Below are 11,382 nucleotides of genomic sequence, written 5' to 3'. Positions count from 1 at the left end.
CTGATCTTAAGTTTGAGTAGTATCCTTTTTAGATGGAAGTTACTCTGGCTTAAAGGAAGATTTGAACCCTGATTTTTTTTTCTTTTCTTTTTTTTTTCTTTTTTTGGAGATACACAAAGGGGATGAGAAGAAACCTAGCATAGCACACTGTAGGTGCTCAATTAATCTTACTTTATGCAGCTTAACAAATTAGATCCAATTAACCTTGAATTGCTTTAATTCTTTATTTTCTCCAATGAGCCAAAGGTTGTTAGAGGTTTGAATCTCACCCCACTGTCCCACTGTAAAACTGGGCACAGATCTAAAGTTACAACATGACATTAATTGGTTTGAAAGAAAGGCTTTTGAGGAAGGCACATGGATTTAAAGCAATTTTGGTTTAAGCTTCTAGAGGTTTGTATGATTCTCTTTGAAGGACACTTGAGGTTATACAGTCTGCCCAGTGAGTAGCATGTAGCACAAACACTTCCTAAATCAGTTTAATCGTACACATGATTAAAACAGACATGAAATGACCCTTAATTGCATATTACCCACTTCGGTCTTGGGCCTAATAGTTTAGAATTGGCTTATCATTATACTTGCAAAGCACATTTTTTGATCAAAATCTTCCAGTGCATTCAGTGTTCTTCCAAACACCATTCGGATAAAGCACAGCACTGTCACCCTGCCACTCCCGTAGATCCGTGTTCCATGCTCCGTGAAGGCCCGAATAGCAGAAGACAAGTCTGCCAGGTGCTTTCTCTTCAGACCCTCACAGACCAGGGTTTGCAGTTCTCTGGTATGCCCGTGACACACTGGAAAGGAACGATACAGAACTCACTGCTTGGGTCTTTCCATAGTACATGTCTCCTCCTGTCCATACTCTCTCTTTCTCTTTTGTTTAATCCTCACCCAAGGATATGTTTATTGATTTTAGAAAGAGAGGAAGGGAGAGAGAGAAACATCAATTGGTTGCCTCCCACAAGTGCTCTGACCTGGGATCAAACCCGTGACCTTTTGGTGCAGGAGATGCCGCTCCAACCAGCCGAGCCGCCCAGCTGGAGCCCCTCTGCCCTCTCGTACACAGTCACCTCCCACCACTGCCAGCCACCACCGTGAGGACCAAACGCCACTTCGCAGTCCCGGCTGTTGGCAGTGCCCCCAGGGCAGGGCCCCTTATGTTCCTAGTCATTCCTTTATTTTTATTGAGCACTTTTCATGTGGCAGCCACCCTAGTAGGCTCTGGAAACACAGGGATGACCAGACACAGAAGTGGTCCCTCCTGCAGCACTCACCGTTCTTCAAAAGCATAGAATCAGCTTCTCAGTCATATCCACTGCAGGGATGTTAAATCACTGGTGCGTTTTTACATAGCAAAGGGGCTTAGATTAGAATCTCTGCTTTAGGTCTGGGGCCTTGGACTGGCTCATTAAATCATTGAGTTGTGCATCAGATTATTCACAAGGAGCACGTGTGCAACCCGTGCAAGCTTCTAGGGAGCCATGCAGCACCTCCCCCTCCTCTTGGGATGGGGTCGGGGAACTGTCAGCACCGGGGCCGTGTCGGGAAGGTTCTGGGCTGGGGAAGGCGGCTGCACAGCCATGGGCGTCCTCACTGCCTGGCAGCTCCACACACTGCATGCGTGGCTCTCGCCCCAGAGCTAAAGCTGCCGGCGGGCCTGAAGGATGACTGTCCGCCTCCTTCACTCTCAGTGCTGAGGTCTGGGATGGCAGCTTTGCCTGCCCTGGGGGATCTCCAGAACCTTCCCCATTCCTGGAACCCTCTGGGTCTGTAAGAACCCACTTCACCTCTAAACCCAAAGGGCCTATCAAATTTCCCACCAAATAACCCAGGAGGAACTCCAACTTGGGGGTCAGGAAGAGCCTGGTTCTGCCACCTCAGCGGAGGCTGCCAGTGCAAAGGCAACTGAAGAACCCTGTGTGTGCAGGAGCCCAGCTTCTCTGCGGCAGTAACCAGTCGCCATTCAGTGACGCCATCTGGCTTCCTGCATGGTCTTCGAGGGCACCTGTGAGTCCCCAGCATCAGCCTGACACATGGCAATCACAGGACCAATGTGGGTCATCTAATTAATTAATTTGTTTCTCTTTCTTTCTCCATGTCCATGATACCTCACGCTGTGATTTTAGCAAAGCAGGATCTTAAAAACATGCTAGTGGTGGGCACAAAATTAGGCTCTTTTGAAGTTTTATCCATCACCTTCACCTTCACGGGAAATAATGAGATCTGTGGGTGATAGCTCTGTATCACACAGCTCCCCCTTCCTCTAAAGAGGCCCAGCTACAAGCTGCACTTTAAGCGGGTTTCTTACTATTTTCTTGCAAGTTCAAAGGAGTGCTTCAACTGGACGGTGGAGGGTGGCATTGACCCAAGGCTGCCCGGTTGAAAGACAGCCTAACATCTCACTGCCCTCTGCAGAGCCTTCCCCTGCAGCTCACAGGCCTCTACCCCGGCCCCCGCCCCCCAGACCGAGTGGCTGCAGGCTGAGTGGGTGCTTGAGAGGCATCATACCAGGGTAGTGAACTTGTCCACGCAGGCATTGCGGATCTTCTCCGGGGTGGCAGGGCTGTCTAGCCGGAAAAGCTCCTTCGCATTACCTGCATGCTGATCTCGAGCTGCCCGGATGGCATCCTTGATGGCAAAGAAGATGGAGGCCGCCAGGAAAAGAGGAGGCTCCCCGACAGCCTGAGGGGGACAGCGTGGGGGACAAGAAGTCAGGCCAAGAGGCCCCGGCCCCCACAGCAGGAGGGTCAGCGATGCCAGAACCGCAGCCACCAGCACCAGCCAGCCTCAGTCAGTCAGGGCTGGGAACAATCAGTCTGGTGAGTGACTTGACCTCGCTGGCACGTTTCTTTGAACTCTGCGTGATTCTCTGATGACATCATGCAAATGTAATGTACGATTAAAAGTAATATTCAATAGTTGTTCTGTACAAAAAAACGAAAACAAAACCTGGCATGGACTTCCACTCACTCCTCAATTATAAGCGGAGGGGAACTACAGCGCTGACCCCCATCATTTATGGGCAGCATAGTTAGACTTATAGCAGCTACCGGAATACACACGTCACGGCAAACAAGAACTAAAGCCTTTCCTAACACAGGCGATTTTGGCCTGCAAAGCACAGACCAAACACTATCTGTATCAGAATCACTAGGGACACCTGTTAAAAATGCCTGTTCCAGGGCCCTGCCCCAGACCTACTAAATCACAGTTTTCTAGGGGTGGGCCCCACGGAACTGCATTTTTATCATGAACTAATGGCAGGGACTGCAGTGTCCCAGGCCCTCCCAGGGTAACATAACCCACGAGATAGGCGAAGGAGTGGGTTTCACTGCTGGCAGGTGATTGTCTGTCTTCCTTAGAATTAGAACTCTATCAATCAACTTGATTGATTTTCAACCATTTTTTTCATACTTGCTGGGGACACAGAAGAAACAGAGGATGGCTCTCATCCTTCAGGCATGAGGATCAAGTCTTAGGTCGGGCAGCAGCCACTGAAGGAGGTGGTGGGGGCACGCAGAGGCGCTGCCCCATTTTCAGTGGGTCTGCTGGCTCTCACAGGATGACAGGGCACTGTATCTGTGAGATCATCTCTGGGACGAAACAGCAGGGATGCGCGCCCGAGACATGGGCATAGGTCAGGGTTTGACCCACAGGACTGGGCTGAGGAATTCCTCACTGTGCCCTGGCTTCAGCCACATGGAGGTGGTGTCATGCTCAATCCGGTCCCCTGGTTCTCAGGCAAGACTGCCGGTCCCTTCACCACTCTCACCAAAGCCAGGGTCAAGCCCTCTTCTCTCTTCCACATGAGCCACCTGCAGACCCACATGGCAGGCAGCTGGAGCCCCGTCGCCACCCACGGCCTCCCACAGAGCAGGCAGGAAGGCAGCCCAGGCCCAGGGCAACCATACCTTGGACGCATAGATGGCCTTCTTGTTGGGGCAGTCGCGGAGCAGGGACACCCTGAACTCAGTGGGGATGCTGCCGAATGCAGGGATCTTGTAGGTGCTGGGGCCACGCGTGTGCAGAACCCCATCGGGGGAGTAATGCAGCTCCTCCATGGTGAAGAGGCCCAGGCCCTGGACAAAGGCCCCTTCCACCTGCAGGGCAGACAGAGACCGTGGACACACTGCCTTGCCCACCCCCAGGGACGGGTCCTGCTTCCCATAGCGGGCACCAAGCCACCCGGACTGGGGCCTGGAAAGAAGCTGCAAACAGCCCTGCACTGCCTATCTGGCTCCCGCCCACCCGAGATGACCACTCTAGGCCTCCTCCAGGCATTGGCGCAGGAAGAGCACAGGCATTAACCCTGACGGTGAGTGTCAGAACTGGTCAGAGAGCCCAGGAGGCTCACACCAGGGTGGGCATGATTTCCCATTACAGCCTGACTCAGGGCAGGCAAAGATGTTCCTCCCATGTCGTCTCTGGGGAAATGGTGACCTCGAGCTGAGACACAAGCTCACAAGCTGATGGTTGCTGAGTGTCCGCCAGGCACCCACGCTCCTCCTGTGTGCTGAGTGGGACCATGCTTCTGAGCAGCCCCACCAGAGCAGATACCAGGCTTTTTGAACTCCCAGCCCTCCCTGCCCTCTGGGAAGAGGAGTGGCCCTGCGGGTAGCTTTCTGGTCTGTTCGGGGCACCCACCACACTCCGCTGGCTCACTCATCTGCTCGCCTGGCCTCGTTCCTCAGAATCAGGGAGTGGCGCACACAGCCAGACAAGAAAGTTGGGGGGACCAGGTCTAACCACCTTCACGTCTGCGGGGTCCAGCGCAGGGCCTGCCCAACGGCTGGTCAGTGAACGAATGAACCAACTGACCAATGACTTGGTCTCTGTGTACTCAGTAATTGTCCACTTTTGAAAAATGCAATTTACCTTCTCTCCCAGATGCTCAGTACTTTAGGCTCTGGTTCCTCCTTCTGTCTCTTCTGCTCCTACCTGCTCTGTACAATAAATACTCTCATATTTTTTAAAGTGTGTTTCTTTGGGCCATCCCTTTCCTCCTGTTGTTTCGAACCCATGCTGGAGTACATTGCTGTCATGGGCAGAAGGAAAATGAGGAGCGGGTACCTTCCCTGACCTCAGACCTCACTTTCTGCACATCGACCCCAAACTCAATCTCCATGCAACCGTGCTCCCTCTCACACTGTGCATGTGCGTATGTGTGTGTGTGCACGATGTTTTCTCCATTCATTTTGTTCTCCAAGGCACGAGTGCCCTTTCCAAGTCAATCCACACTCATTTGTCTTCTGCCTCAAGAGGGTGGGGGCTCTCTGCATCTAACTCCCACTCTGAGGAAGACACTCTTGCCACCACATTCAGACCTGCCTAAAAATGACACCGGACAAGATGCTGTGGCTGGTGACCCTAGGAAGCCTGGGCACATCAATAACCAAGTCTGTCACCACCCAGGCTCCTTACCCGCCCACGAGCCTTACCTGTCCAATATCGATGGCAGGGTTCAGACTGGAGCCCACATCCATGATGATGTCTGTGCGAATATTCTACAGGGGAGGGCGAAATAACAGCAGTTGAGAAGAAAGGGATGTGTGGAAGGACATGTGGGATCCCGGTGACCCTTAGACTATGAAGCGCCAACCCAGACGGCACTTTCCCAAGCAGAGTGCTCAGAGCACACTCAGACAGGAGCACGGGCCCTCCCGCCCATCTCTGCTGCCATCTTCACTGCGGAAGTTCAAGTTCTCAGCAGCAGCTGGGAAGGGGTTGGGATGGCAATGGTCTCAGTAACCCAAAAATAACTGCTCGCCCACCCACGTGTGAGTGGGAGGGGCAGGTCTGTAGGCCGCTGGGGCTTCAGACCTGAGTCTGGGTGGAAAATGTAAGGAAGGCGTCAGCAAAGTACGTTCCGTGGGCTGAATCCAGCCACCCCCTTGTGTTTGTACAGCCTGTGAGCTAGTAATGGTTTTTATGTTATTAAATAACCAAAAAAAATAAAAAGAACATGTGGTGACATATGAAACCCATTCAATACATGCCATTCACACTCAGTGTGCATCAATAACATTTACGGGACACAACGACGCTTATTCGTCTTCCTGCGTCCACGGCCGCCTGTGCGCTGCGATGATGATGTCGAGGCAGCGTCTTCGTGGCCCAGAAAGCCTGGAGTTTTTACTCTCTGGTCCTGTACAGGAAGTTTGCCGAGCCGCGATGTGAGACACTGTCTTCCCAACCACAGAGTTTGTCTCTTGGTGGTCCAGTTCAGTTCTTTTTCCCCCCTTTACTGCTGAAGTTCTGCAAACTTCTTACCTTATGATCCCCTGTGAGGCAGTCAATCTCCACTTCAGAGCAGGCCACCCCATAGGAGAAGTAGTGGAAGGGGATCCCTGAGTTGGTCTCAAAGCTGTAACCAAGGTTGGGCGTTCTGGAGCAGAAAACGAAAAAACATTGTCTATATATTGTGATGAATATAATCCCCCCATAAATATACAAGCAGCTTGTCCCACAAGATCTTAAGACCCCAAAGGTTGTATTTTTTCATTCATCTGTTCTTCAAAAAAGTCCACGTGTTTGAATATTTTAACGATTTAACGAAACCCAGGCATTCCAGAGCACTGTGTCTCTTGTCTCTGTTCCATTTTGCCAGTGGCCCTCGTACGAGTCATTCTGTGCGGCCGAGCGGTGTTTAGTATCAGGGTGCTGGCCTCTACGTGGTGGAAACAGAGGTGACAGAGTTCCCTGAGCTCACAAAGGACATGAAATTCACACTCCAAAGGATCCACGAGCTAGAATTCACGATCTCAGAACCAAAGGTTCCTGTGTGGACTGCTAGGCTGTTCACACAAGCTCACCTTGGGCTGCTCATCTGTCCTTAGAGCTACACACCTGCTCACAGGTGAAAGTTAGCAAGATCACTATCTCAGACCAGCCTGGGTGCATCTTTAAGCAGCCACTTGCCTGCATTACCCCTCCTCTCACGGGTCCCTTCTAAATTTCAACAAATGACTTGAGGAAAGTGTTAATAATAAAAGTAGATGCTCTCCTACATGTTTCTTTCTTTTCCAGTCCTGAGTATCTTATGCAATTCCGATTTTGCATGTTGTGTATATGTATGTATATACGTGTATATATTCTCACATCAGAGTTTACAGTACTCTGTATCTAAGTTATTCTGCACATGACACAGAAATAATGTGATGTGATCAGAATCTGCATGAAAATAAAATCGATACAGGACTGAGAAAGAAGGCTTCTCCCAGGAGGAAGCTCAACTTTCTTTGACCTCTCTTTCCGCCATCTTCGTCTGGGTATTCCCTGATACAACCCCAGTTTTATCAGCTCCAAAATGAAATAGGAACTTATCAGAAAATCCACACTAGTTTGTGTTTGCATAGACCAAACATTACATAATCCCAGGGAGCATTGGCAAAACATTACTTTGCCTAAATAATAAAAATAAAGATAGATTTATATATTTACAAAATCTTTTGAAGCATACAATGAACTATTTCCCAAATCCACTGATCTGTGAAAGGAAAAGTCCTAGTTAAACTTCCCAGAGAAAGCTAAAACATGACGGCTGACAGTCACTACAATCATATCTTTTCTCAGCTTCTAAATCAGATGGGCCAACCTCCAGCTCTTCAAGCTACTACTGGACTTTACAGTTGCGGAAGACGGGCGCTCTTTTCTAAACCTCACTGTAAGTTCTGTGAGTTTGGCGCGTTGTAACAAGGCCATGTGCTCTAAATCCTTCCATTCTTTTGAAGGGAAGACTCCGTAAAGAAATCCAATGCGTAGTACACAGTGACACACCAGGAAACTCAGAATACACACCCCCCACCCACCCCGGCTCTCACAGGTGGGCGCTGATGGAGGCGTGGTTGGAAATTGTTCCATTCTGTCACGAATGAGGAAACACATTTGTAGGGAATCAGTGATTTCCCCAAGGCCCACGTATTTTAGAACATCTGTAAGTGGAAATTAGTGGAAGTCCACTGAAAAGAGCAGAGTTTTGGTGGAACTGCTCTCTCCTGGCCGCAGGCCGACAGAACTGAGTGCTGGAAGGACCCCGGGAGGCCAGGAGGACAGCACAGTGTGGGATGGGTGAGCACCCTACGTACTTATAAAACCCGGTGGCGGACAAGCTCACGGCACCCTCGTAGGCAGCCACAACCTGTGGAGAAGAAACAGCCATCAGGAAGGGGTCAGCATGGTTTCCACAAACCCTGACCCGGCACCCAGCTTTGGTAAGCTCCACCTCCTCTTCTGGAACTCAACTGACACCTCACTGGCAGTTCTCACTGCCACCTCCCCCACCCCCAACCCGCCCCAGCCCTTGACTTCGAAGCCTGGAGCGCTAACTGGTCTTCCTGCCTTAGGCTGCCTCCCCCAACCCCCACCCCACCCCTCCAGCACAGGCAGAGTGAGCAGCTTACATACCACACGCCCACGGCACTCTCTACTCTAGACCTTCTGATGACTCCCTGCTGCCTACAGAGCAAATACCTGATATTAAGGACCCCGATCATCTCTGGTGTAGCACACACACCATGGCCACACTGGCCAAACTCAAGTGTCAACTCTCTCTCATCCCCTCCATATCCCCGTACCTGGGCACATATGTGTATGTGGCTCCTCTGCCATATCTGTCCAAACCCTCTTCTTCCCCCACCAACTAGCTCGAGCTTTCTTATCCAATTGCCTCGCCTCAACAATTACTCCCTCTACTGGCCATTTTAATAACAACTCCCTGTATTGCTCATTTGATATCTATGTTCTTATGGATACTTTCCTATTCATAAATTTATCCATCTATCTGCTCACCCATCCTATCTCCTTAACTACATCATAAGTTTTTGAGGGTACCCTCAACACCAAGATCTAACTTATTGTTGATATAGTTTGCATTGTAATTGTCATCAATAACCAAGCCCTTAACTATGCACCAGGTGCTATCGAGTAATCTGCACACATTATCTTACTGAATATTCAGCACCACCCTATAAGAGCAGCATTATTTCATCTTACAGATGAGAAAACATTTCTCTGGGATCGTTACCCTGTGTATAGGGTGTCAACTATGTACATACATGGCGGCGGTGGAAATAATGACTGGTCGGCAATACAATACAGACACTGAACAGATTTGATGCCTGCCATCTCCTGACTACACCTCTGTGACCATGACTTTTTTGAGGTTATCTGCTCCTAAGAGACACTGGACAATATGGCTAATAGTGGATGACAAAGCTCAGGTCAGCAGACTGTAAAGGCTGTTGTCGAACACACTGACACCCCCTTCCAAACTGACACTAGAATCTGCACTACCGAAACCTGCCTGCATCCCACGGGATCTGTGTGTGTGCTGGCATGCGTGGGGAAGGGAAGGGAGGCAGAGGAAGATGAGTGGGTCTGGCAGAAAAAGCCGGTTTCCTTTGACCCTGCTGCACCCCTGAGCTGGTGCGCACGCAGCCGCCTTCTAGGCATTACTCCAGTACCGTGCCGCCCCTGCCCCCCTTCCAGCACTTCCTGCAGCTTCCCTCTGGGGGCTCCCGGCACGCGGGCCTCCCAACCCGAAATCAGGGAACTGGGTTCATTCCTATCGGGACTGCTTGTCCTGTGACTCCGAAAATCCCAGGAATGATATAAACTCTCGTATAATATCTTTTCCTCCCGCTCCCTTGCAGATGACATCCCAGTGGGGGGAGGCTGACAGGGGCAGCCCTCTGAGAGAAGGGGGTCCGAAGAAAACCAGGCTGACCAGGGGTATGGGTGAGTGAGGTGTGGGGCCATGCTGAGGGAAGAATTCACAGTGAGGCGCGTCCACTGAGCCGTCTTCTCGGGCTCAGGCAGCCACACCCCCAGTTCCCACAGGACTGTCGAAACCCTGGATCAGAAATGTTCCTTAAGCAACTTCCCTCAACTATGAAAACCATTGGGAAAGGGGCCCAGCAAGGCTGAGCATCTGCTTGTCCTGGGAAAGCACCTGGACCCCTCAACCCCTCCCTGCTGTGTGACTGGGTGGCCATCTCCCCTTCCTGCTCAGGGCAGGGACAGGGGCCTGTTCTCCATTCCACTCTCACTTGCAGACGCAGCTGGGACCAGCTCAGACTCACCCAGTCTTCCCAGGAGCCAGAGGGATTCTTTTTCTTGAAGGGTTCCAGCCTTTTCAGGATGGTCTGACAAGCTTCCTAAGGAACACACCCACCGCACACCAGACACGTCAGTCCTCTGCACGCCCTGGCTCAGGGAAAACCTCCAGGGCCCCCACAAAGCCACCTCCAAGTAATGTGCCCAGGGTGCTACTCAAACAGCTTTGTCACCCCCTAAGGAATTACCAAGGCCCAGGGTGGAAACCACTCAACCCTTCCAAGGGGACCACCACTGGCTTTTGCTTGGAGAGTACTTCCTGACCCAGTTCTTAGGCTGACCAAGGGTGAAATGTTTGAGGGATCCCTAGGGACGCAGCTGCTCCCATCAAACTCTTTTGTTTGATTATATCCTCCACGTGGGAGAGAAGCCAGTAGGTCAGACCCGGCCAGCCCCACCATGGATTCTCGATTTCAGTCCATTGTCTGTGGCCAGTTCTCACACCAGGGAGTATGTCTCCCCAGAACCCCCTGCATTTTCTCCAGCTCTTCTCCCCCTGCTACACTCATCCTTCTTGACTTTGGAGGAAGTGATTATGGTTCTTGGGCCCCTCTCTCAGCTCAGCATTTGGAGCAGCAGGGTTCTCCTGGATCGTCAAAGGCATGGTCAACAGCCAAAGAGCCTGCAAGGGCTCTTCCAGCTCCCACCCCAGGGACTCCCTGCGCCCAAAGCCTTGGGCTGGCCCTCAGCTCCACAGGTTCCTGAGGCTCCTTACGTAGACGGCCTGCCCGTTGATGTCGCTGCTGACAGAGGCAGCTGTGGGAGAGGTGTTGGGCACCGTGCTAGTGCTTGTCTCGCTGATGTAGATCTTCGAGGTGGGGATTTTCAGAGCTCTGCTGGCCACCTGTGAAGAAAGACGGCATCGCCCTTTAGGGAAAGGGGGGAGCGTGGGGCTAGGGCTGCCTTTCCCCCAAGACAGGACTCAGGGTTCACAAGCACAGGCAAGAAAACGATTTCCGAAAACCATAATTCTACTGACACTGGAATGTTCCCACATCTGCCTGAACTTGAAGCACTACTTTATGGAATGGTTTAGTTGGAAAAAATACTTCGTAAATCTCATGGTGATTAAAAGTGCCTTTTAACAAATTGGTAGTTACAAGATAATCACAGGGACATGAAGTGCAGCACGGGGAATATAGTCAATAATATTGTAATAACTGTGTATGGTGCCAGGTGTGTGCTGGAAACAGCAGAGGGAACACTGTGTAAAGTATATGATTGTCTAATCACTGTGTGGAACACCTGAAACTAATACGATATAAT

General features: G+C 51.0%; 1 protein-coding gene across 1 annotated transcript in view; it reads right to left on the bottom strand.

Moving 5' to 3' along the window:
- Nucleotides 1-210: 210 nt before the first annotated feature.
- Nucleotides 211-11,382, bottom strand: part of XDH (xanthine dehydrogenase) — a 59,872-nt gene continuing 48,700 nt past the window's right edge. The window contains 8 exon segments of the mRNA XM_045844459.1: nt 211-797; nt 2,512-2,685; nt 3,915-4,103; nt 5,442-5,507; nt 6,274-6,388; nt 8,088-8,140; nt 10,083-10,157; nt 10,832-10,960. Coding sequence (XP_045700415.1) covers nt 747-797; nt 2,512-2,685; nt 3,915-4,103; nt 5,442-5,507; nt 6,274-6,388; nt 8,088-8,140; nt 10,083-10,157; nt 10,832-10,960 — 852 coding nt within the window. The 3' untranslated portion in view covers nt 211-746.

Source organism: Phyllostomus hastatus, unplaced genomic scaffold, assembly GCF_019186645.2.
Source record: "Phyllostomus hastatus isolate PE091 unplaced genomic scaffold, TTU_PhHast_1.1 phas_contig_402, whole genome shotgun sequence".
Taxonomy (NCBI): domain Eukaryota; kingdom Metazoa; phylum Chordata; class Mammalia; order Chiroptera; family Phyllostomidae; genus Phyllostomus; species Phyllostomus hastatus.
This window is presented reverse-complemented; position numbering and strand designations above follow the sequence as displayed.